At 40.3% G+C, this 26741-nt stretch overlaps 1 protein-coding gene across 1 annotated transcript in view; it reads left to right on the top strand.

Annotated features, from left to right (window-relative positions):
• Positions 1-26741, top strand: part of TNNI3K (TNNI3 interacting kinase) — a 587433-nt gene that overhangs the window by 181316 nt on the left and 379376 nt on the right. The window contains exons 12-13 of the mRNA XM_053693350.1: positions 9038-9124; positions 22099-22155. Of these exons, the coding sequence (XP_053549325.1) occupies positions 9038-9124; positions 22099-22155 (144 nt within the window). The remainder of the gene's footprint in view (positions 1-9037; positions 9125-22098; positions 22156-26741) is intronic.

Raw genomic sequence — 26741 nt, 5'->3', positions numbered from 1 at the left:
AAGGCATGTGAATATGTTACCACAGGTAGCAAGTTTTATTCATGCAAGACAGGTGAAAACTTTTCAACTAATGTATGTATGTTTGGGGTACTTGTAAAGCACGGCTAATCATAATCACCTGTAAGGGTCTCAAGGCGCTCCTCATTTTATCAACCTCGGAAGGGATGAAAGGCTGAGTGGACCTCGCCGGGGATCGAACCTGCAACCCTTGGGTTGCTACAGAGCTCAGCCACAGTGCATTAGCATGCTGAGCTATCTGTCCGGCTAAATGGATGGATCATTTGTTCATCAACATATGTGATATATTTGATAGACTGTATTGAACATCAAAAACAGTATATTAGTATGACTACACGAGAAGTACTTACCCACATACGTGAACACCTGGGATACATCACAAATGAACAAAGATGTTCAGCTTTGTTTTGCCACTTTCTGGACAAGCACACCAAAGATCTTATTTTTTTTAGATGGCGTCCATAGAAAGCATTAAAGTTCCAGTAAGAGGGGGAGACAAACTACATTTATTATCACGACAAGAAACCTACATGACAATTTAAGTTGGAAACCTTGGCACCACTTTTAGGTGGCAGACTGAAATCATCCTGATCCGATCGGGATGATTGACACCCCCTGCTAGCGGCCGATTGGTCGCCGGTGAGCAGTGGACGGCATTGCACAAGTATTTCACTAGAATTTTATCAAATTTAACGAGGTTGAGTGGACATGATTCGTTACAGCGAATCATGTCCTCTCGACCAATGTTAAATCTACCCCTATGTATTCAGGATTATTTTTTTTTACAGTATAGTATTAATAGCATATTGAACAAATGCAATAACCTGTTAACAGAGGTGATAGTTATTCACACTCTAGTCCCTTTATGAGTCTTACATTGCAGGCAATGGATTAAGGATGTTATACTGAAAGAAAGAAACAAAGCACAATGTTAATCGTATACTGGCATGTAAAAAGCAATAACAATTCTGTGTAAATATGGGGATTAATTTACGCGTGTATCAAAATGTCCAAAATGATTGTATTGTGTTTTTTAAGAGTGAAGGGCACAGCTGTCCTTTAGGTCTATGATTACGGCATCTCAGTCGAAACGCGCAAGACCAGAGCCGTGCACATAGCTGTCTTTTAATCTTTGATACAATAAACTTGGAACTTTTATCTTGAGCAAGTACACTTAATTTACTTATCTATGAATGTTATTATCTGTAACTGTACTTTTCAATGTATTTTTTATGTGTTTTGGGACACTTTTTAGTTTCTCAAATTAGTTAATCAGAGCACTGAGGTTATGCTATCCTAACGTGTGTTAAATTCAATTGCACTCAAGCGATAGCGTTAATTTGCAACTTGTAATACACGAGCTACACCCGACGTGCGAAAACAGCCCTCGTGTGCCACTCGTAATTTGGCCCTAAATGTCTAGCTTTGGAAAAATTTTACAGTAATCTGTAAAGCACCTTATATATATATATATATATATATATATATATATATATACACACAAACACTCACACACATTTGTTTGTGTAAATACCCATACTTCTGTCTGATAAAATAGAATAATTTATTTCTATACAGAGAATTTGATCTCAGCAAATCACACTGTAAATAATCAAACTGATGTGATAAAATAGGATAGTAAATCACGTGATTTACTTTACTGTTTACTAAGCTTAACAAGGAACTCAGAAACCAATATGATAAAGTGTTCTTATAGTTACTTAATAAATCACATTCTGTTTACTGATCCAGTAGTTGCTAAGAGTAATTATCTGCATATAGTGCAATATTTTATTTAGACACTAACAAAAGGGTATATTTTAAACTCCTAATTTATTGTACTGAAAAAAGTTTCCAGTCATTGCAGATTTTTGATACTTTGGAAAGCTTTAAACAGTGATGAAGCCTTCCTTGAACTTTGTGCTCATAGAACAGAATTTCTCGGTGCATTCAGTATCTAATGCCACTTATGGTTTCTCCCCATAACAGTTTCAGTCCCAGTTCGGGTCTTGGATAAATATCAACATGTTTCAGCCCAGGTGGCCTTTTTTTTAATATAATTTGTTGTTGTGTAATATCAAATTCTGTTTGATATTACACACCCACTACCTGCCCACACCACACCCACTACCTGCCCACACCACACCCTCTACCTGCACACACCACCACACCCACTACCTGCCCACACCACACCCACTACCTGCACACACCACCCCCACTACCTGCCCACACCACACCCTCTACCTGCACACACCACACCCTCTACCTGCACACACCACCACACCCACTACCTGCCCACACCACACCCACTACCTGCCCACACCACACCCTCTACCTGCACACACCACACCCACTACCTGCCCACACCACACCCACTACCTGCACACACCACCACACCCACTACCTGCCCACACCACACCCTCTACCTGCACACACCACACCCTCTACCTGCCCACACCACACCCTCTACCTGCACACTACACACCCACTACCTGCACACACCACACCCACTACCTCCCCACACCACACCCTCTACCTGCACACACCACACCCACTACCTGCCCACACCACACCCACTACCTGCCCACATCACACCCTCTACCTGCACACACCACCACACCCACTACCTGCCCACACCACACCCTCTACCTGCACACACCACCACATCCACTACCTGCCCACACCACACCCTCTACCTGCACACACCACACCCACTACCTGCCCACACCACACCCACTACCCTACCCCCTCTTTGCATATGTGTAGCCATAGTGAAACACCTTAATGTGTAGTAATTTAAAAAAAAACAACAACAAAAAAATAAAATTAAAGGGATATGCGAATTCGGTTCCTGCGGTCTTTTCCATCTTGGAACGGTTTAGCACGTTGAGTTACTACAAGAATAACCTGTCAAAAACAGAGGCATATAGTATCAATTTGCCTAGCGAGCAGCTCCTACACCTGCAGGAAACATACGATTTCCACTGGTCCACAATGTCTATTAAGCACTTGGGAATTCACCTAAGCGCGGACCTGGATAGTATCCTATCATTAAATTTTGATGTTCTAATTGCGGAGCTACATTCTTTGATACGCAGATGGGACTTCAGAGAGATCTCTTGGATGGGACGTATAGCTACGGTGAAAATGTCGCTACTCCCTAAGGTGTTATACCTGTTCCGATGTATCCCGTTGAATATTCCGCACGGCACCCTACAGCAAATCCATCGACTCTTCTCCAAGTATGTTTGGATGGAGAAGACACCCCGGATTAGCTATAAAATCATGCAGAGGGAATTCTCTAGAGGAGGGGTGTCCTTTCCAAATATATTCCTCTACTATGAAGCCGCTAGATTGTCGCAAATCACGGCCTGGGGCCCCGCTAGAGAGAAGCCGAAATGGTACAGACTTGAGGAACTGCACCTACCTGAAGGCTTAGACCTTCCAAGTGCTCTGTGGGTTCATAGACATAAACAACTAGTCGGCAGGGTCGCTAACCCTGTAGTACAGCACAATATTAAAATGTGGCATGAGCTCAGACACCACACAGAGATCGCCCCACACCCCTCGCCGATCCACCAGATGAGGGGTCTCTTATGGGAACTCCCAAATATCCATGTGGAATTTTGGGCACAGCACAATATTGTGACGGTGGAGCATCTGTTTTCTGACGGTAAACTTATGACGGTCCACCAAATACTTGATTTACTACGGGGCTCTCCCATATGGCTGTACTTTGAATGCTGTAGGATACTCAGCTTGCTGCATTCTTGGAAATTCGGGGCTCAAACCTTAAGACCCCATTCTAAGTGGGAAGAGAAGTGGCTGCAAGAGATGGGGATGGTGAAACCTCTTACATTCCATTACAAGGCAATGCTACAAGACCACTCGGTGGGCCTCCCGAGCCAAATCAAATTGTGGTGTAGGGAGCTAACCTTGAATATTTCAGACATAGAGCTGAGTGATGCCATTCAGCTGACAAAGAAAACGATCCATTGTATAACGATTTTTGAAAGCTATATGAAACTCATATTTGTCAAAAATGTTCACCGGTGCATCCCCAGGATGTTGGAGAATGTGCGGAGAAGAGGGCTCTAATTCCCATGTTTGGTGGGCTTGCCCGAAGATCCGAGATCTCTGGAGAGATCTTGAAACGCTTCTACACTCTATGAATCTGACTTTGATACTGACGCCAGGCCTGGCCCTTTTCCACATCCTTGATAAGACCTTACCTAAATGCAGCAGGCAATTGGTGATATATGTTTTGGCAGCTACCAAGCTCTGTATTGCCAGAGCATGGAAACAGATTGCTCCACCTACAATCTCGGATGTTTGCGGGGTAATACAATATCTGGCCAACATGGAGAAATTCGCATATAGGTCGTTTGAGCGGATGGAGGACTACTGGGCAATATGGGAAGACTGGATTCAGATCCAATAATCCCGGACACTTCTATATGCTATTGTTTCTTTTCTCCAGGCAACTGAACCGAGGGACATTGTGTGCGGGTTGATATGATCAACCCCCCCCCCCCAATTAATCTTGTGTTTATTTCCCCCTTTTTTTTTTCTTTCTTTTTTTTTTCTTCTTTTTCTCCCTTCCCCCCACAACTCCTTCGCTAACACTACTCTCTTTTCTCTGCTCCCTCTTTCCCTACCCTTCCTCCTTTCCTGGACTCCCCTGACACCCCTCATGAGATGACTCCCTTACCCTCTTCCCTATGGCCTTTCCTTTCTACATAGCACCCCTGAATAGTTAGTGACGACCTAGACATCATTTTTGACATCTGAGAAGGAGGGCTATAATTGTCACCTAAAATTTTTCACTAGATTTATATTCCGTTACTTGAAACCCCTACTAAACTTGAAGATGCTTCTTAACAAACGCTAAGACATATATATATTGTTTACAGTGTTATTGGACGTTTACCACTTAGTATTGTATCTGGATACCATATGTCAAACCTATGTAACTACTTTGATGTCTTAGTGGAAAATGATTTTTCACTATAGTTGATTGATTGTATGCACTTTTTGTTCTCAATAAAAATATTTAAAAAAAAAAAAAAAAAAAATTAAAGGGATATGAAACCCAAAAATGTTCTTTTATGATTCAGATATAGTATTTGATTTTAAATAACTTTCTAATTTACTTATTTTTCTTCATTTTCTTGGTATCTTTAGTTGAGAAGCAGTGACATAAGCTTAGGAGCCGGCCCATTTCTGGAGCACTATATGGCAGCAGTTTTGCAAGAATGTTATCTATTTACAAGAGCGCTAGATGGCAGCACTATTTCCTGCAATGTAGTGCTCCAGATGCCTACCTACGTATCTCTTCAACACAGAATTCTATGGGAACTAAGCAAATTTGATACTTAGAGGCCGATTTACCAAATGTCTTTCGGACCTGATCCGACAGTGCGGATCAGGTCCAACAGACATCGCTGAATGCGGAGAGCAATACGCTCTCCGTATTCAGCATTGCACCAGCAGCTCACAAGAGCTGCTGGTGCAACGCCGCCCCCTGCAGACTCGCGGCCAATCAGCCGCCAGCAGGGAGGTGTCAATCAACCCGATCGTACTCAACCGGGTTGAATTGTGGCAATTGCTGTCCACCTGCTCAGAGCAGGCTCAGAGTCTTTAGACCGCTGCTTCATAACTGCTGTTTCTGGCGAGTCTGAAGACTCGCCAGAAACACGGACCCACAAGCTCCATACGGAGCTTGATAAATGGGCCTCTAGTAGTAAATTGGAAACTTTTTGGGGGTTTATATCCCTTTAAGTCCTTTTAATGCAATTATTAAAAATATATCCGTTTGCTGGCTGTTCCCTGTGTATAGACATAATGTATCTCCCTCTCACAGAATGCAACATTGCAAAGTTGTGTAAACTAGGATATGTTTAATGTTAGGCAGCAGGGACAAAACTGTGTCCAATTTGCATTTTTTGTTTACATTTTGCATTGGTAGTAACCTGTGCAACTAACCATGGGTGGCCTTTAGATTGATAAAGGGGACAATTATTTAAAATATAGGATTTCTCCTGCAGAAGCTACCACCTATACTGATCTTGTCAATACTGCAGTATTTGCTATAGGAAAGCTATGTAATCAAAATGTAGTGGCAGTTAGGGTAGAGGAAAGAGCCCAGCCTATTTGAGCTGAAAAAGTATCCCTGCAGTTATTTTGAATAAAAAAAAAACATAAGCTTTTTGTCTGAGTACATTATCTCTTTAATGGATTTATTTGCTAAAAATGAACTATTCTATAGGTAAAGAGTAGGGGGCCTATTTAACAAAGGTCTGTCGGACATGATCCGACAGTACAGATCAGGTACGACAGACCTCACTGAATGCGGAGAGCAATACGCTCTCCGCATTCAGCATTGCACCAGCAGCTGGTGCAACGCCACCCCCTGCAGATTCACGGCCAATCGGCCGCCAGCAGGGGAGTGTCAGAAAACACGAAGCTTGATAGATATGCCCCTATATCTCATTTCATCATAATATTCCTTTAAATTAATGTATTAAGCACATTCCCTTACGTAGCAATCTCACTAGGATAGCTGAAAGCAAAAATCTTTGAAAAACCCTGTCAAAAACTCCACACGTGGCTCAAGTTTTTATGTATACAGCTCTCCTGCCTAAATTCTTCTTTATTTACCACCTACTACTCATTTCTATTGCCCCTAGACCTCAAAACAGCCAGGGCCCTATTTACCTCACATAAGCCAGATTCCTGCTGACATCTCTACCAAGGACTTTTCCCAATGCCGCCTCTCTAAGTGGCCCTTGATTCTTCTCAGCGCCTCCACACCAACAAATTGACATTCCACCTTCACTGCAACGCTCCAACTTCAAGTGTTTTATTTTCTTTTTCATCTGTTTATATTTAGTTAAAAAAAACCTGTTTGTTGGTGCAAGATTTCTATAGCACTTTCCAAATGTGTGAGATCAAATTCAGTTTTTTTAAATTTTTACAGTCTGAATAAGTGAATACTGTATGATATATCAACAATTCAACAATTTTAATAACAAAGCAATATATTTTAGAAACTGTGTATATATACAACGCTCCACCGTCACTGCCAGGCTCCACCTTCAATCCAGCACTCCATCTTTACAGCAGCATTTTGAAGCAGTGCTTACGTGCTACGTACTATAGTGAGTCAATGTTGATTCAACTTTCAGTCACTATTTTTCACTACTCTCCACAGTTACATTTCTACTCACCTATGCCTAGAGGGCAAGTGGAAAGTTTGAGCCATATATGTACTTAGCATTGGAGTTTTGGCTGAATATGTAGGCAAAACAGTTGTACGGATATGTTTGAAACTTGGTATTTTGATGTATTTTGTTGAGAGCTAATTACCTTATGTTGGGTGAAAATGTGTATGATTCTTAGTTCTTGTGATATTTGTAAAAAAAACAAAACAAAGAAACTGTGAATCCATAGCCCGTTTTGGATGCATGCGCAGGGTTCTTTTTATTTTCTGTGTGTGGTCACATGACCTCCAAGCACAGTATTTGCCTAATGAAGTGCATTGAGACAGAACCACTACAAACTGAGGTGCATGAAAAATGGCAATACACATCCTATACAGCCCTACGGTATTAACCCCTAAACTGATACAACCCCCATTGCAATATAAACCCCCTACACTATTAACCCTTAAACCACAACAACACCATTGTAGCAAACCCTCCACACTATTTAATTACTATGCTATAAACCCCTAAACCACCACAACCCCATTACAATAAACCCCCCTGCACTATTAACCTCTAAGCAGACACAACCCCCATTCCAATAAACCCCAATTTATTTCAGATAGAGCATGCAATTTTAAGCAACTTTCTAATTTACTCCTATCATTTTTGTTTTCATGGTATCTTTATTTGAAGCTCAGGAGCCAGCCCATTTTTGGTTCAGAACCCTGGATAGCGCTTTCTGATTGGTGGCTATATTTAGCGTTTACATTTCCTCCCCTACCATTTATGCGCGCTCTGAAGTCACCCTAACCCATTGCGCGTAAATCACGATTGCACTTAAGAGAACGATTACACTTTCAACTTGTAATACGTGCTATTTATGTCATGTGCAAAAAGCCGATAAAAGCCTGATAACGCTTGTGATCAACAGCTAGTGCGCCAGTCGTAATCTAGCCCCTAATATGAAAAAGAAGAGACTCGTTTTTTTACATTAGAAGTGCATGCCCCACTAGATATCATATGGTTGATAAAATGATTCTAAATACTGTATTTATACCACAGGGGGAAATGGATTTGTCAATGAAACTGCATCACCATGTCTGGTACAATTAAAGTAACTCCCCTTTAAAACATCACATTATAAATTATGAGTTTCTTGAAACTCTAGATGTATGGGAGATGTAAAAATGACAATTACTTATCTTGATAGACACATTATTGGGAATTATATATTTAAGAAGCTATTACATTTTTCTGATTTAGAGCTAGTGATGGTTGCACATATATGTCTCCTGTCATTGGCTCCTGAGCCTACCTCAGTCTGTTCTTCAACAAAGGATGACGAGAACTAAGCAGACTTGAAAAAGGAAGTAAAGTTCTTTAAAATTGCATGTTTAATGTTGACATTACTGTCCCTTTAAATCTGTGAATATATATATATTGTAAATGTTTATCTATATTGATAGTTTTGTTTTAGTCACTTTTTTGCCACCCCCTCCCAATAAGTTTTGTTGCTGATGGCCTTGTCATTAAAGGGATATGAAACCCAAAACTTTTCTTTCATGAATTAGATAGAGCATTTGATTTTAAACAACTTTCTAATTTACTTCTATTATAATTTTTTCTTCGTAATTGTGGTATCTTTTTTTTAAAAAAGCAAGGACGTATGCCTACGAGCCGGCCCAATTTGGATATCACATTAAGCAATGCTGAGATGAATTGTAAAGGCTCACTGTCTTTTATATTACATATTTTTATTTGAAACAATTGTTAAAACCCTTGTAACAAATCTTTTCTGCTAATTTTTTCAGGTCATGATGGAATTGTTACACTTTTGAAACATTATAAGCACCCTCAGGATGAAGCTCAGTGTAATGAGTATTCCCAGCCCGGCGGAGGTATTTAACTTCACTGTTCTATTTAAAGTTCTGTTTCTTTTTCCTTAACATTATTTGAAAACATAATGGCCAAAGGCTTCTATTGAAATGTTCTGTTAAAATGGACAAGTTGATTAGCAGAAAATTGACTAGTCATTTTATATTGAGCTACTTTCATTAATATATGTCACTAAATAAAATGATATCTAATCTTCTGTCCCTTGGTAGTATAATTTGTAATTGAGTGATCTCTATTACTTAAAATAAAATTATTATTAGTTTCTCTAATTTTAGTTGTTTTAACAAGAACTGGTCAGTGTTCCCTCTAAGGCCAGATTTTGTGAGAGGCCCAGCAGTGAAACAGTTAATTAGTGAACCACACCCTGCAGTTAGCAAATACTACACAATGCAGAGAGCAGCGTGTGGTTACCTTATTAACTGGTTCACTGCTGGGCCGCTCACAATACCTGGCCTTAGAGGCAACACTGGAATTGGTTATATTCTACTATTCATATAACAAAATATGTTGTATCAATTGATGAAGTAATATTTAATTAAAATGTATAGTATAATTAACCATTATTAAAACCATGTTGGCAGACTTTTGTGCATTATTTTAAATTCTCACCTTCAAGATACTGTTCTATCTTAACCATTTCTTCTATAAAGGTAAGACGAGTCCACGGATTCATCCATTACTTGTGGGATATTATCCTTCCTAACAGGAAGTGGCAAAGAGCACCACAGCAGAGCTTTCTATTTAGCTCCTCCCTTAGCTCCACCCCCAGTCATTCTCTTTGCCTACTCTAAGTACTAGGAAGCGTAAAGTGAAAGAGGTGATAAGATATTAGTTTTTCATTTCTTCAAGCAAGAGTTTATTATTTTAAATGGTACCAGTGTGTACTATTTACTCTCAGGCAGCAGATGAATGAAGACTGCTGCCTGGAGGATGATGATCTTAGCATTTGTAACTAAGGTCCATTGCTGTTCCCACAGAGGCTGAGGAGTACAGGAAACTTTAGTGTGAGGAACGGTTTCATGCTATGCAGCAATGAGGTATGTTCAGTCATATTTTTCTGGAGAGACTGTGTATTTCAGAAAGGCTGACATTATACCCATGAGGGTAAGAGTAAGCAGTAATCCTAGAGCTAAAAGAAGGGCATTACTTAGCTTGCATATGGGGTCAATTACAAATATGGTTGACACTGAATGGCAAATGTTTGTGAGCAAACGTTTTTTGATTTGGGAGTGCTGTAACGTTTTTGTGGGCAATAACGTTTTGGGCAAACTTTATTAAGGGCACACATGGCTTAACTTTTGGGTCTTAGAACCCACATGACTAGTTATAACCGCTCTGGTGCGGTCCTTTAAGGCTGAGGAGACATCGACTGTGATGGGAGGGGCCTATTTTCATGCCTCAGATGCGCAGTTAGTTTTATCAGCAAACAGCAAGCTATAACTCCTGAGGGCCCTGGTGTATGTTTTGGGCCAAATCGAAGCTTTTACCCCACATTTTCGATCCCTGAGGGCAGGTAGGGCCACAGCAGGGCTGTGGCAAGGTGCTGAGAGTGTTGTTTACGGATCTGGGCCTATTTTCTATCAGGTTTGGAAATTAAGGGGTTAATTGTTAAAAAATTTGTGGTGCAATCTTAACTACCTATATTGTGTCTACATACAAAATTTTGAAAAATTTGGTGCATGTTTAGGCTGTTTTGCAGAACGTGTATGCTTTTTTTCTCTTAAAGGCGCGCAGTACCGTTTTTTAAGATTGTTATTTTTTCACTAAATAAAGTGTTTTCATGCTTGTTTGTAGTCATTACTAGCCTGTTCAACATGTCTGACACTGAGGAAAGTTAATGTTCAATATGTTTAGAAGCCATTGTGGAACCTCCACTTAGAATGTGTCCCTCATGCACCGAAAGGTCAATAAATTGTAAAGAACATATTTTAGCTACTAAAAGTATGTCACAGGATGATTCTCAGTCAGAAGAGTATCGGGTTTTGCCATCTAATTCTTCCCAAGTGTCACAACCGTTAACGCCCGCACAAGCGACGCCAAGTACTTCTAGTGCGGCTAATTCTTTCACCCTGCAAGATATGGCCGCAGTTATGAATACTACCCTCACAGAGGTTTTATCTAAGCTGCCTGGGTTGCAGGGGAAGCGCAGTAGGTCTGGTGTGAGAACAAACGCTGAGCCCTCTGACGCTTTATTAGCCATATCCGATGTACCCTCACAATGTTCTGAAGTGAGGGATTTGCTGGCTGAGGTAGAGATTTCTGATTCAGGAAATACGTTCCCTCAGACAGATTCAGATATGACGGCTTTTAAATTTAAACTAGAACACCTCCGCTTATTGCTCAGGGAGGTTTTAGCGACTCTGGATGATTGTGACCCTATTGTAGTTCCAGAGAAATTGTGTAAAATGGACAGATTCCTCGAGGTTCCTTCCTACATTGATGTTTTTCCGGTCCCTAAGAGGATTTCGGAAATTGTTACTAGGGAGTGGTATAGACCAGGTATTCCGTTCGCTCCCCCTCCTACTTTTAAGAAAATGTTTCCCATATCAGACGCCGTGCGGGACTCGTGGCAGACAGTTTCTAAGGTGGAGGGAGCTATTTCTACCCTGGCTAAGCGTACAACTATACCTATTGAGGACAGTTGTGTTTTCAAAGATCCTATGGATAAAAAATTAGGGGGTCTTCTGAAGAAAATATTTGTTCATCAAGGTTTTCTTCTCCAACCTATAGCGTGCATTGTTCCTGTAACTACTGCAGCGTCTTTTTGGTTCGAGGCTCTGGAAGAGGCTCTTCAGGTTGAGACCCCATTAGATGATATTCTGGATAGAATTAGGGCTCTCAAGCTAGCTAATTCTTTCATTACAGATGCCGCTTTTCAATTGGCTAAATTAGCGGCGAAGAATTCAGGTTTTGCCATTTTAGCGTGTAGAGCGTTATGGCTTAAGTCCTGGTCTGCTGATGTGTCATCAAAAGCTAAGCTTTTAGCCATCCCTTTCAAGGGTAAGACCCTATTCGGGCCTGAACTGAAAGAGATCATTTCAGACATCACTGGAGGGAAAGGCCATGCCCTTCCTCAGGATAGGACGAATAAGATGAGGACCAAACAAAATAATTTTCGTTCCTTTCAAAACTTCAAAGGTGGTCCCTCTACCTCTTCCCCTGCCGCAAAGCAAGAGGGGAATTTTGCTCAATCCAAGTCAGTCTGGAGACCTAACCAGACTTGGAACAAGGGTAAACAGGCCAAGAAGCCTGCTGCTGCCGCCACCAAGACAGCATGAAGGGGTAGCCCCCAATCCGGGACCAGATCTAGTAGGGGGCAGACTTTCTCTCTTCACTCAGGCTTGGGCAAGAGACGTTCAGGACTCCTGGGCTTTAGAAATAGTAACCCAGGGGTATCTTCTAGATTTCAAATATCCTCCCCCAAGGGGGAGATTCCATATTTCTCAATTGTCTGCAAACCAGACAAAAAGAGAGGCGTTCTTACGCTGTGTAGAAAACCTATATACCATGGGAGTTATCTGCCCAGTTCCGAAAACAGAACAGGGGCAAGGGTTCTACTCCAATCTGTTTGTAGTTCCCAAAAAAGAGGGAACCTTCAGACCAATTTTGGATCTCAAGATCCTAAACAAATTCCTCAGAGTCCCATCCTTCAAGATGGAGACCATTCGGACTATTTTGCCAATGATCCAGGAGGGTCAATATATGACCACCGTGGACTTAAATGATGAGTATCTGCACATTTTTAGCGTGTAGAGCGTTACACAAAGATCCTATCCACAAAGATCATCACCAGTTCCTCAGGTTCGCCTTTAAGGACAAGCATTACTAGTTTGTGGCTCTTGCCTTCGGGTTGGCCACAGCTCCCAGAATTTTCACAATAGCTGTGGCGCCTTATCTGGACGATATCTTAATCCAGGCGTCAACTTTCCAACTAGCCAAGTCTCACACGGACATCGTGTTGGCTTTTCTAAGATCTCATGGGTGGAAGGTGAACGTAAAAAAAGAGTTCACTTATCCCTCTCACAAGAGTTCCTTTCCTGGGAACTCTGATAGATTCGGTGGACATGAAAATATTTCTGACGGAGGTCAGGAAATCAAAAATTTTATCCATCTGCCGAGCTCTTCATTCCACTCCCTGCCCGTCAGTGGCTCAGTGTATGGAGGTAATCGGCTTAATGGTAGCGGCAATGGACATAGTTCCGTTTGCTCGCTTGCATCTCAGACCACTGCAACTTTGCCTGCTCAAACAGTGGAATGGGGATTATGCAGATTTATCTCCTCAGATAAATCTGGACCAAGAGACCAGAGACTCTCTTCTTTGGTGGTTGTCACAGGATCATCTGTCCAAGGGAATGTGTTTCCGCAGGCCAGCGTTGGTTATAGTGACGACGGACGCCAGCTTATTGGGCTGGGGTGCAGTCTGGAATTCCCTGAAAGCACAGAGATTGTGCACTCAGGAGGAGGCTCTCCTCCCGATAAATATTCTAGAACTGAGAGTGATATTCAACGCGCTTCAGGCGTGGCCTCAGTTGGCGTCGGCCAGATTCATAAGATTCCAGTCGGACAATATCACGACTATAGCATATATCAATCATCAGGGGGGGGAACAAAGAGTTCTCTAGCGATGATAGAGGTTACCAAAATAATTCGAAGGGGAGAGACTCACTCTTGCCATCTATCAGCAATCTATATCCCAGGGGTGGAGAACTGGGAAGCGGATTTTCTAAGTCGGCAGACTTTTCATACGGGGGAGTGGGAACTCCATCCAGAGGTGTTTGCACAATTGATTCAGCAATGGGGAACACCAGAATTGGATCTGATGGCGTCTCGTCAGAATGCCAAACTTCCTTGTTATGGGTCCAGGTCAAGGGATCCTCAGGCAGTACTGATAGATGCTCTAGAAGTACCCTGGTCGTTCAACCTGGCTTATGTGTTTCCACCATTTCCTCTCCTTCCTCGTTTGATTGCCAGAATCAAACAGGAGAGAGCTTCAGTGATTTTGATAGCACCTGCGTGGCCACGCAGGACTTGGTATGCAGACCTGGTGGACATGTCATCTCTTCCACCACGGACTCTGCCACTGAGACAGGACCTTCTGATTCAAGGTCCGTTCCAGCATCCAAATCTAGTTTCTCTGCGACTGACTGCTTGGAGATTGAACGCTTGATCTTATCCAAGCGGGGGTTCTCTGAGTTGGTCGTAGATACCTTGATTCAGTCTCGAAAGCCTGTTACCAGGAAAATTTATCATAATATATGGCGTAAATATCTTTATTGGTGCGAATCCAAAGGCTACTCATGGAGTAAGATCAGGATTCCTAGGATTTTGTCCTTTCTCCAAGAAGGATTGGAGAAGGGGCTATCAGCTAGTTCCTTAAAAGGACAGATATCTGCTTTATCAATTCTACTGCACAAACGTCTGGCAGATGTTCCAGATGTTCAGTCGTTCTGTCAGGCTTTAGTTAGAATCAAGCCTGTGTTTAAACCTGTTGATCCACCATGGAGTTTGAATTTAGTTCTTAAGGTTCTTCAAGGGGTTCCGTTTGAACCTATGCATTCCATAGATATTAAGCTTCTATCTTGGAAAGTTCTGTTTTTAGTTGCTATCTCTTCGGCTTGAAGAGTTTCTGAACTATCTGCATTGCAATGCGACTCACCTTATCTTGTTTTCCATGCTGATAAGGTGGTTTTGCGTACCAAAACTGGATTCCTTCCTAAGGTTGTTACTAATAAGAATATTAATCAGGAAATTGTTGTTCCTTCTCTGTGTCCTAATCCTTCCTCTAAGAAGGAGTGTCTATTGCACAACTTGGACGTGGTTCATGCTTTAAAGTTTTACTTGCAAGCGACCAAAGATTTCCGTCAAACATCTTCTTTGGTTGTTGTCTATTCTGGAAAACGTGGAGGTCAAAAAGCTACGGCTACCTCTCTTTCTTTTTGGCTGAAAAGCATCATCCGTTTGGCATACGAGACTGCTGGACAGCAGCCTCCTGAAAGAATTACAGCTCACTCTACCAGAGCGGTGGCTTCCACATGGGCTTTTAAAAATGATGCTTCTGTTGAACAGATTTGTAAGGCTGCGACTTGGTCTTCGCTTCATACGTTTTCCAAATTTTACAAATTTGATACCTTTACTTCTTCGGAGGCTATTTTTGGGAGAAATGTTCTTCAAGCAGTGGTGCCTTCTGTTTAACCATCTGTCTTGTCCCTCCCGTTCATCCGTGTCCTGTAGCTTTGGTATTGTATCCCACAAGTAAAGGATGAATCCGTGGACTCGTCTTACCTTTATAGAAGAAAAGTACATTTATGCTTACCTGATAAATTGATTTCTTCTATGGTAAGACAAGTCCACGGCCCGCCCTGTCATTTTAAGACAGATTATATTTTTTTGATTTAAACTTCAGTCACCTCTGCACCTTGTAGTTTCTAATTTTTCTTCCTGTACCTTCGGTCGAATGACAGGGGGGTGGAGCTAAGGGAGGAGCTATATAGACAGCTCTGCTGTGGTGCTCTTTGCCACTTCCTGTTAGGAAGGATAATATCCCACAAGTAAAGGATGAATCTGTGGACTCGTCTTACCATAGAAGAAATCAATTTATCAGGTAAGCATAAATTTACTTTTTTCTTAAAGGAAAATAAAAGCGTAATAAGAATATGTTCTAAGGCAAAAGAGCACTATTGCTTGATTATAACTACATATTTAAACCAGTTCAAAAAGATTAAACATATATTGAGTCAGCTCTGGTGTAGCAATGCAATTCTGATCCTAAGCTAAACATGGTCAGTGAGCAAATCAGAAGTGGCATTTGTGCATAGGCACCAATAAATGGTCATGTTCAGGTCTGGAACAGATGTGCATTGTTGCTCTGACACTGACATTTACTACATATTGCAAAAAAAAATAAAAAAAAATGTTCTCTTTAAAACATTTGTATTGTCATTATATGTCCCTTTAAATATTCTCTATCTTAACACTTTAATAAGTAATAAATCTCATAATTTAAAACAAGGCCGATCACTCAAAAAAGTAGCTTGTTATATTCTTCTACTTGACAGAATAGTTATATCAAAGGCATTCAAATACACAGCCAACATCCTACTAGATGAATTTACATTTTAGTAGAATTAGGATGACTAATGATCCTTTATCTACATTATAATAGGGACAAGCCACTTTGTGAAAGAAGTTGGTAGAGTACAGTAGAGTTAGAGTTTGTACAAAGACAAAACAGAGGCAGACGCAGATAATAAGAAGGGCTTATAAAGTAAGGGAAATAGAGAGACAGGGAGAAAGAGAATGGGGAGAGGGGTAAGAGAGAAGAGAATTGGGAGAGGGGTAAGAGGGAAGGCAAGGGAGGAAGAGAATATGGAGAGGGATAAGAGAGAAGACAAGGGAGGAAGAGAATGGGGAGAGGGGTAAGGGAGAAGACAAGGGAGGAAGAGACTGGGGAGAGGGGTAAGGGAGAAGAGAATGGGGAGAGGGGTAAGGGAGAAGACAAGGGAGGAAGAGAATATGGAGAGGGATAAGAGAGAAGACAAGGGAGGAAGAGAATGGGGAGAGGGGTAAGGGAGAAGACAAGGGAGGAAAAGACTGGGGAGAGGGGTAAGGGAGGAGACAAGGGAGGAAGGGAAGGGGGAGATGAATAAGGGAGAAGACAAGAGAGGAAGATCATGGGGAGATGGATAAGGGAGAAGACAAGGGAGAAAGAGAAAGGTAAGAGGGATAAGAGAGAAGACAAGGGAGGAAGAGAATGGGGAGAGGGATAAGGGAGAAGACAAGGGAGGAAGAGAATGGGGAGAGGGATAAGAGAGAAGACAAGGGAGGAAGAGAATGTGGAGAGGGATAAGGGAGAAGACAAGGGATGAAGAGAATGGGGAGAGGGGTAAGGGAGAACACAAGAGAGGAAGAGAATGGGGAGAGGGAGAAGGGAGAAGACAAGGTAGGAAGAGAATGGGGAGAGGGGTAAGGGAGAACACAAGGGAGGAAGGGAATGGGGAGAGGGGTAAGGGAGAAGACAAGGGAGGAAGAGAATGGCTAGATCAATAAGGGAGAAGACAAGGGAGGAAGGGAAGGGGGAGAGGGGTCAGGGAGAAGACAAGGGAGGAAGAGAATGAGAAAAAAAGTAAGGGAGAAGACAAGGGAGGAAGATAATGGGGAGAGGGATAAGGGAGAAGACAAGGGAGAAAGAGAATGGGGAGAAAGGTAAGGGAGAAGACAAGGGAGGAAGAAAATGGGGAGAGAGTTAAAGGGACAGTAAACACCAATTTTTATATTAAAGACAGAATTTAATAATGGCACTATTATAGGCGTGCCCCATTCTATTTAATGTTTATAATGTATTGTGTGAGGACCAAATATGGTTCCGCACCCTTATTACTTAATATTGGTGGGTTGTTGCTTGTGCATAAAATTCATATAGACTACAAAATTGTGGAACTAGGAGTGTTCCACAGGACAGAATACGCATATAGCACTCTAATCCCCAGACTCACAGGGCGGTGCTTGACGGGCTTAATTAAAATATAACTTTTATTATCTACATTAAAAATGGGTTTAACAAAATATAACACACAAACACAAATACATTCTATTGTTAAAATCAACACTGTGAGATAGAACCTGGGTAATGGATCTTGCTGTACTATATGTGAATTACTCAAGCCTTTATTATAAACAAGTACAGCATATATAAATATCCTGGTCAATTACCCTGTATGAGTATTTCTAGCTAGGAAAGATACCAAATGTTGGTGAGATTGGTATCTTATAATGTGTGTAAATAAGTAAGGATGTTACAAATATAGTTGTGGATCCCACTAATTTATACGAAGATCTAAATACAAGGGGTGAGGGGTGGTGAGGAGTTGATGTAGCAAATTGTGACTACTGTCTACAATATTACATTAAAGAACAGAACTCAGTGTACAGGAAGGATAATATTACCACTGAAGACTGATATAAGATTACAAATATGTTATGTAAATGACATAATTTTTTCGGGTGCTGTTCAATGTGCAGAGTAGATATTAGATAACAGGTATTGTATGATGTATTCATATATTGTAATTATTTGCCCACTGGGGTTGTATTAAATAATAATCCATGAGAACCTATTGTCAAAATGCCACATTTCAAGAAGTTGTAGTCTTACATTCTATCTATATAGTTATCAGATTGAATCTTCCTGGGTGCTTTACTGTGGTGTGCCCACAGTGTACGTTATATTGAGATGGTGATTTCAACTTATTCACTGACTATCCAGCTGTATAAAATAGTCACAGTGTCAGGGTTTTTCCCTGTTTTGTATTGCCATGTGCTGCTGGCAGCCATTTTAATCACCTCTCTTCCTGACTATGGTGCATTGTGGGGGATGCTGCTCATTTCCTGCACTTCCTTTTATGGCCAGACTGGTGTGCATCATCCGTGTGAGACAGGATGCAGTCTCAGAATTGTGATGTCATCACTTATTATTTAAAGGGCCTCTGTTCAGTATGCTTTGCCTTTGCGTTGTCTCAGAGCTGTTTGTTAGAGTTCCTGTATATTACCTGGCTGCCTGACGTCCTTCCTGGTTCCTGATCCCTGGCTTGTTTCTGACTCTGCTGTTTTCCTTGTTGCTGATTCCGGCTCGTCTGACTATTCGCTTTGGCTCCTGACTCGGCTCGTCTGACTACCAGCTCTGGTTTTGAATCCTGGCTTGTTATTTAACTTGTGGACTTTTTATTATTTTTTGCTATTAATAAAGGTGTGATTATTTTTGCACTTCTCGTCTCAGTCTGATTCCTGGCACCCTGACACACAGTTAGTTGTGATTTTTGTTGAATGCTTTAACCATCTGTATTTCCCAGTTATATTTATTCATAAATAACCGCTGAGTGGTTATTTAGCCAAATTAAGAAATATTTCTTAATAATGTAATTATACTGTATGAAGTATCGCTTACTATAAGGTTCTAAGGATTCTTCTCAGTTAGGCTTAGTATGTTATAGTGGTGACAGACTAGCACTTATTAACCTGATAGAGAAAGTTTATTAATGCTGTCTTATTGCATAATACTACTATGTCTCAAATTAAGAGCAGTGTATAGGAAGCTTTTTAAATGCACCTTTTGAGTTAGAACCTTACCATACCCTGTAACTACCTAGCCGCAACAGTGTAATCCTACATAGCGCAACGTATCGCATATCATGGGGTTTGAAACAGTTGACAGTGACGAGCAGGCTGAATAGCAGCATCTGATACAATTGAGTAAACGCTGAAGCCCTAGCACTCAGATCAATTATTTAAATTTAAATCTAAGTGGAGGTATATGTGCTAACTACTTGGCGGAGTAACGGTACCTATTTGCCACAATTTCAAACTAAAGATCATACATATGTAAGGTAGCAGATTCTATCTATAACAATAGATCTCAATATTATTCACAATTACGCTACAGGCTAAAGGGACCAACTGATCAGATCCTATAGACCAGATTGAATCTCACTATGAGTTACTAAACGATTATATTTAACTAACAATGCTCTGAAAGTGTATTTCCCACTTGAAGGGGGATAATAATGATCGATCTTCAGTTAGAAGTAAATATTACTAGTATAACATATAGTGCTAATAATACGGTTATGTGCCGCATGGTACACACACATTTATTTATTAATAGGCAGTAACGGCCATAACATAGGTGAATACTAGTTACTTTGTATTTTTATATCTGTATCAATTTGAGACATAGTAGTATTATGCAATAAGACAGAATTAATGAACGATCTCTATCAGGTTAATAAGTGCTAGTCTGTCACCACCATAACATACTAAGCCTAACTGAGAAGAATCCTTAGAACCTTATAGTAAGCGATACTTCATACAGTATAATTACATTATTAAAAAATATCTCTTAATTTGGCTAAATAACCACTCAGTGGTTATTTATGAATAAATATAACTGTGAAATACAGATGGTTAAAGCATTCAACAAAAATCACAACTAACTGTGACTATTTTATACAGCTGGATAGTCAGTGAATAAGTTGAAATCACCATCTCAATATAATGTACACTGTGGGCACACCACAGTAAAGCACCCAGTAAGATTCAATTTGATAACTATACAGATAGAATGTAAGACTACAACTTCTTGAAATGTGGCATTTTGACAATAGGTTCTCATGGATTATTATTTAATACAACTCCAGTGGGCAAATAATTACAATATATGAATACATCATACAATACCTGTTATCTAATATCTACTCTGCACATTGAACAGCACCAAAAAATGTATGCCATTTACATAAGATATTTGTAATCTTATATCAGTCTTCAGTGGTAATACTATCCTCCCTGAACACTGAGTTCTGTTCTTTAATGTAATATTGTAGACAGTAGTCACAATTTGCTACACCAACTCCTCACCACCCCTCACCCCATGTATTTAGATCTTCGTATAAATTAGTGGGATCCACAACTATATTTGTAACATCCTTACTTATTTACACACATTATAAGATACCAATCTCACCAACATTTGGTATCTTTCCTCGCTAGGAATACTCATACAGGGTAATTGACCAGGATATTTATATATGCTGTACTTCTTTATAATAAAGGCTTGAGTAAATCACATATAGTACAGCAAGATCCATTACCCAGGTTCTATCTCACAGTGTTGATTTTAACAATAGAATGTATTTGTGTTTGTGTGTTATATTTTGTTAAACCCATTTTTAATGTAGATAATAAAAGTTATATTTTAATTAAGCCCGTCAAGCACCGCCCTGTGAGTCTGGGCATTAGAGTACCAATTTTCATATAACTGCATTTACTAGACTACACTACTATAAAGAATAATATGCACAGATATTGATATAAAAATTTTTAAGTATAAAACCATTTAAAAACTTACTTAGAAGCTTCCAGTTCAGCTCTGTTTAAAATGTTACTGGAACACCCCCTGCAAGTGGGAAATAGCAGACACTCCCCCCCTCCCCTTTCCTTTGCATATGAAAAGACCCTTTACACAAACAGAAGCAAGCTGGAGTAGATATACGTCAGTATTCTCCTAAAACTTTGGGGCTTGGTTAGGAGTCTAAAAAGCAGAGCAATGTTATTTAAAAATAAGCAAAAATATCCATTTTTTAAAGAAAAAAACGTTATGGGCTATATAAATTGATGATCCACAAAACATTTATGCAAAGAAAAATCTAGCCTATAATGTCCCTTTAAGGGAGAAGAGAAGGGAGGAAGAGAATGGGAGAGGGGTAAGGGAGAAGACCAAGGGAAGTAGAGAATGGGGAGAGGGGGGAATGGTACATAATTACAAGACAGTTTGATGGTCATGTTCATGAGATCTTAAAGGGATATTAACCCAATTTTTTTTTTCATGATTCAGATAGAGTATGCATTTTAAAGCCATTTCTAATCTACTTATATTATCAAATTTTCTTTGTTTTTTTGCTATCTTTATTTAAAAAGCAGGAATGTACAGCATAGGAGCCAGCCCATTTTTGGTTCAGAACCTGGGTTGCGCTTTCTTATTGGTGGCTAAATATACATTTAGTCACTAATAAGCAAGCACTCTCCAGGGTTCTGAACCTAAAATGGGCTGGCTCCTAAGCTTTACATTCCTGCTTTTTAAATAATGATAGCAAGAGAATAAAAAAAAAATCATGATAGGAGTAAATTAGAAAGTTGCTTAAAATTGCATGCTCTATCTGAATCATGAAAAAAATGGTTGGGTTTAGTATCCCTTTAATATCTAGTTTGACATAACACAAAGCTAATGCCCTCTCCAAAAGCCTACACTGCTGCAATCATAGAAACTGTAAAAGATTGTGCATATTTTACTTATCTTATAAAGTTTAATAGCATTTTAAAAAGTATTTTAGTTCTTTTATGTGTTGTCATGTCATTTTGAAGTAGTAAAACTGAGAAGCAACAAGTACATTGTTAAATATCTTATTATGTAAACTTTGTGTTTTAGATGGTTCGTATGTGTCAGTTCCTTCGCCTCTTGGAAAAATTAAAAGCTTGACCAAAGGTACTGTATGCTTTCTGGCAATGCTAAGTGAAAATGAATACTTCTGTGCACTTTTTATTGGTCATTTTAAAATATAACTAGATTTTATTCACTAAACTATATTCCCTTTAAAAAACGTAGGCCTAGATTTAGAGTTCGGCGGTAGCCGTCAAAACCAGCGTTAGAGGCTCCTAACGCTGGTTTTGGCCGCCCGCTGGTATTTGGAGTCAGTGATTAAAGGGTCTAACGCTCACTTTTCAGCCGCGACTTTTCCATACCGCAGATCCCCCTACGCCATTTGCGTAGCCTATCTTTTCAATGGGATCTTTCTAACGCTGGTATTTAGAGTCGTTTCTGAAGTGAGCGTTAGAGCTCTAACGACAAGATTCCAGCCGCCTGAAAATAGCAGGAGTTAAGAGCTTTCTGGCTAACGCCGGTTTATAAAGCTCTTAACTACTGTACCCTAAAGTACACTAACACCCATAAACTACCTATGTACCCCTAAACCGAGCTCCCCCCACATCGCCGCCACTCGATTAAAATTTTTAACCCCTAATCTGCCGACCGCCACCTACGTTATACTTATGTACCCCTAATCTGCTGCCCCTAACCCCGCCGACCCCTGTATTATATTTATTAACCCCTAACCTGCCCCCCACAACGTCGCCGCAAGCTACTTAAAATAATTAACCCCTAATCCACCGACCGCAAATCGCCGCCACCTACGTTATCCCTATGTACCCCTAATCTGCTACCCCTAACACCGCCGACCCCTATATTATATTTATTAACCCCTAATCTGCCCCCCTCAACGTCGCAGACACCTGCCTACACTTATTAACCCCTAATCTGCCGAGCGGACCTGAGCGCTACTATAATAAAGTTATTAACCCCTAACCCGCCTCACTAACCCTATCATAAATAGTATTAACCCCTAATCTGCCCTCCCTAACATCGCCGACACCTAACTTCAATTATTAACCCCTAAACTTCCGATCGGAGCTCACCGCTATTCTAATAAATGGATTAACCCCTAAAGCTAAGTCTAACCCTAACACTAACACCCCCCTAAGTTAAATATAATTTTTATCTAACGAAATAAATTAACTCTTATTAAATAACTTATTCCTATTTAAAGCTAAATACTTACCTGTAAAATAAATCCTAATATAGCTACAATATAAATTATAATTATATTATAGCTATTTTAGGATTTATATTTATTTTACAGGCAACTTTGTAATTATTTTAACCAGGTACAATAGCTATTAAATAGTTAAGAACTATTTAATAGTTACCTAGTTAAAATAATAACAAATTTACCTGTAAAATAAATCCTACCCTAAGATATAATTAAACCTAACACTACCCTATCAATAAAATAATTAAATAAACTACCTACAATTACCTACAATTAACCTAACACTACACTATCAATAAATTAATTAAACACAATTGCTACAAATAAATACAATTAAATAAACTAGCTAAAGTACAAAAAATAAAAAAGAACTAAGTTACAGAAAATAAAAAAATATTTACAAACATAATAAAAATATTACAACAATTTTAAACTAATTACACCTACTCTAAGCCCCCTAATAAAATAACAAAGCCCCCCAAAATAAAAAATTCCCTACCCTATTCTAAATGAAAAAAGTTACAAGCTCTTTTACCTTACCAGCCCTGAACAGGGCCCTTTGCGGGGCATGCCCCAAGAATTTCAGCTCTTTTGCCTGTAAAAAAAAACATACAATACCCCCCCCCAACATTACAACCCACCACCCACATACCCCTAATCTAACCCAAACCCCCCTTAAATAAACCTAACACTAATCCCCTGAAGATCTTCCTACCTTGTCTTCACCATCCAGGTATCACCGATCCGTCCTGGCTCCAAGATCTTCATCCAACCCAAGCGGGGGTTGGCGATCCATAATCCGGTGCTCCAAAGTCTTCCTCCTATCCGGCAAGAAGAGGACATCCGGACCGGCAAACATCTTCTCCAAGCGGCATCTTCGATCTTCTTCCATCCGGTGCGGAGTGGGTCCATCTTGAAGCAGGCGACGCGGATCCATCCTCTTCTTCCGATGTCTCCCGACTAATGACTGTTCCTTTAAGGGACGTCATCCAAGATGGCGTCCCTCGAATTCCGATTGGCTGATAGGATTCTATCAGCAATCGGAATTAAGGTAGGAATTTTCTGATTGGCTGATGGAATCAGCCAATCAGAATCAAGTTCAATCCGATTGGCTGATCCAATCAGCCAATCAGATTGAGCTCGCATTCTATTGGCTGTTCCGATCAGCCAATAGAATGCGAGCTCAATCTGATTGGCTGATTGGATCGGCCAATCGGATTGAACTAGATTCTGATTGGCTGATTCCATCAGCCAATCAGAAAATTCCTACCTTAATTCCGATTGGCTGATAGAATCCTATCAGCCAATCGGAATTCGAGGGACGCCATCTTGGATGACGTCCCTTAAAGGAACAGTCATTAGTCGGGAGACATCGGAAGAAGAGGATGGATCCGCGTCGCCTGCTTCAAGATGGACCCGCTCCGCACCGGATGGAAGAAGATCGAAGATGCCGCTTGGAGAAGATGTTTGCCGGTCCGGATGTCCTCTTCTTGCCGGATAGGAGGAAGACTTTGGAGCACCGGATTATGGATCGCCAACCCCCGCTTGGGTTGGATGAAGATCTTGGAGCCAGGACGGATCGGTGATACCTGGATGGTGAAGACAAGGTAGGAAGATCTTCAGGGGATTAGTGTTAGGTTTATTTAAGGGCGGTTTGGGTTAGATTAGGGGTATGTGGGTGGTGGGTTGTAATGTTGGGGGGGGGTATTGTATGTTTTTTTTTACAGGCAAAAGAGCTGAAATTCTTGGGGCATGCCCCGCAAAGGGCCCTGTTCAGGGCTGGTAAGGTAAAAGAGCTTGTAACTTTTTTAATTTAGAATAGGGTAGGGAATTTTTTATTTTGGGGGGCTTTGTTATTTTATTAGGGGGCTTAGAGTAGGTGTAATTAGTTTAAAATTGTTGTAATATTTTTATTATGTTTGTAAATATTTTTTTATTTTCTGTAACTTAGTTCTTTTTTATTTTTTGTACTTTAGCTAGTTTATTTAATTGTATTTATTTGTAGCAATTGTGTTTAATTAATTTATTGATAGTGTAGTGTTAGGTTAATTGTAGGTAATTGTAGGTAGTTTATTTAATTATTTTATTGATAGGGTAGTGTTAGGTTTAATTATATCTTAGGGTAGGATTTATTTTACAGGTAAATTTGTTATTATTTTAACTAGGTAACTATTAAATAGTTCTTAACTATTTAATAGCTATTGTACCTGGTTAAAATAATTACAAAGTTGCCTGTAAAATAAATATTAATCCTAAAATAGCTATAATATAATTATAATTTATATTGTAGCTATATTAGGATTTATTTTACAGGTAAGTATTTAGCTTTAAATAGGAATAAGTTATTTAATAAGAGTTAATTTATTTCGTTAGATAAAAATTATATTTAACTTAGGGGGGTGTTAGTGTTAGGGTTAGACTTAGCTTTAGGGGTTAATCCATTTATTAGAATAGCGGTGAGCTCCGATCGGAAGTTTAGGGGTTAATAATTGAAGTTAGGTGTCGGCGATGTTAGGGAGGGCAGATTAGGGGTTAATACTATTTATGATAGGGTTAGTGAGGCGGATTAGGGGTTAATAACTTTATTATAGTAGCGCTCAGGTCCGCTCGGCAGATTAGGGGTTAATAAGTGTAGGTAGGTGTCGGCGACGTTGTGGGGGACAGATTAGGGGTTAATAAATATAACATAGGGGTCGGCGATGTTAGGGCAGCAGATTAGGGGTACATAGGGATAACGTAGGTTGCGGCGGTTTACGGAGCGGCAGATTAGGGGTTAAAAAAAATATGCAGGGGTCAGCGATAGCGGGGGCGGCAGATTAGGGGTTAATAAGTGTAAGGTTAGGGGTGTTTAGACTCGGGGTACATGTTAGGGTGTTAGGTGCAGACGTAGGAAGTGTTTCCCCATAGGAATCAATGGGGCTGCGTTAGGAGCTGAACGCTGCTTTTTTGCAGGTGTTAGGTTTTTTTTCAGCTCAAACAGTCCCATTGTTTCCTATGGGAGAATCGTGCACGAGCACGTTTTTGAGGCCGGCCGCGTCCGTAAGCAACTCTGGTATCGAGAGTTGCATTTGCGGTAAAAATGCTCTACGCTCCTTTTTTGGAGCCTAACGCAGCATTTGTTTTAACTCTCGATACCAGAGTTAAATTTATGGTGCGGCCAGAAAAAAGCCTGCGGAGCGTTAACAGCCCTTTTACCGCCGAACTCCAAATCTAGGCCGTAATGTCTAGAATTTTTTTTTAATGAAAGAAATGCCAAATTGTGCTTTTATTCATTTGATATATTTAGCTCCTACACATAACACATACAGGGCTAGATTACAAGTGGAGAGCTCATTTATCACACGCCTGCAAACGGGTAACTTTGCCCGTTTGCAGGCGCGCCATACATAACCAGCCATTACAAGGGGCTGGTTATTGCTACCTCTGGTTAATTTTAGAAATGTGCCCCAAATACCACCAAAATACA

Source organism: Bombina bombina, chromosome 10, assembly GCF_027579735.1.
Source record: "Bombina bombina isolate aBomBom1 chromosome 10, aBomBom1.pri, whole genome shotgun sequence".
NCBI lineage: Eukaryota > Metazoa > Chordata > Amphibia > Anura > Bombinatoridae > Bombina > Bombina bombina.
This window is presented reverse-complemented; position numbering and strand designations above follow the sequence as displayed.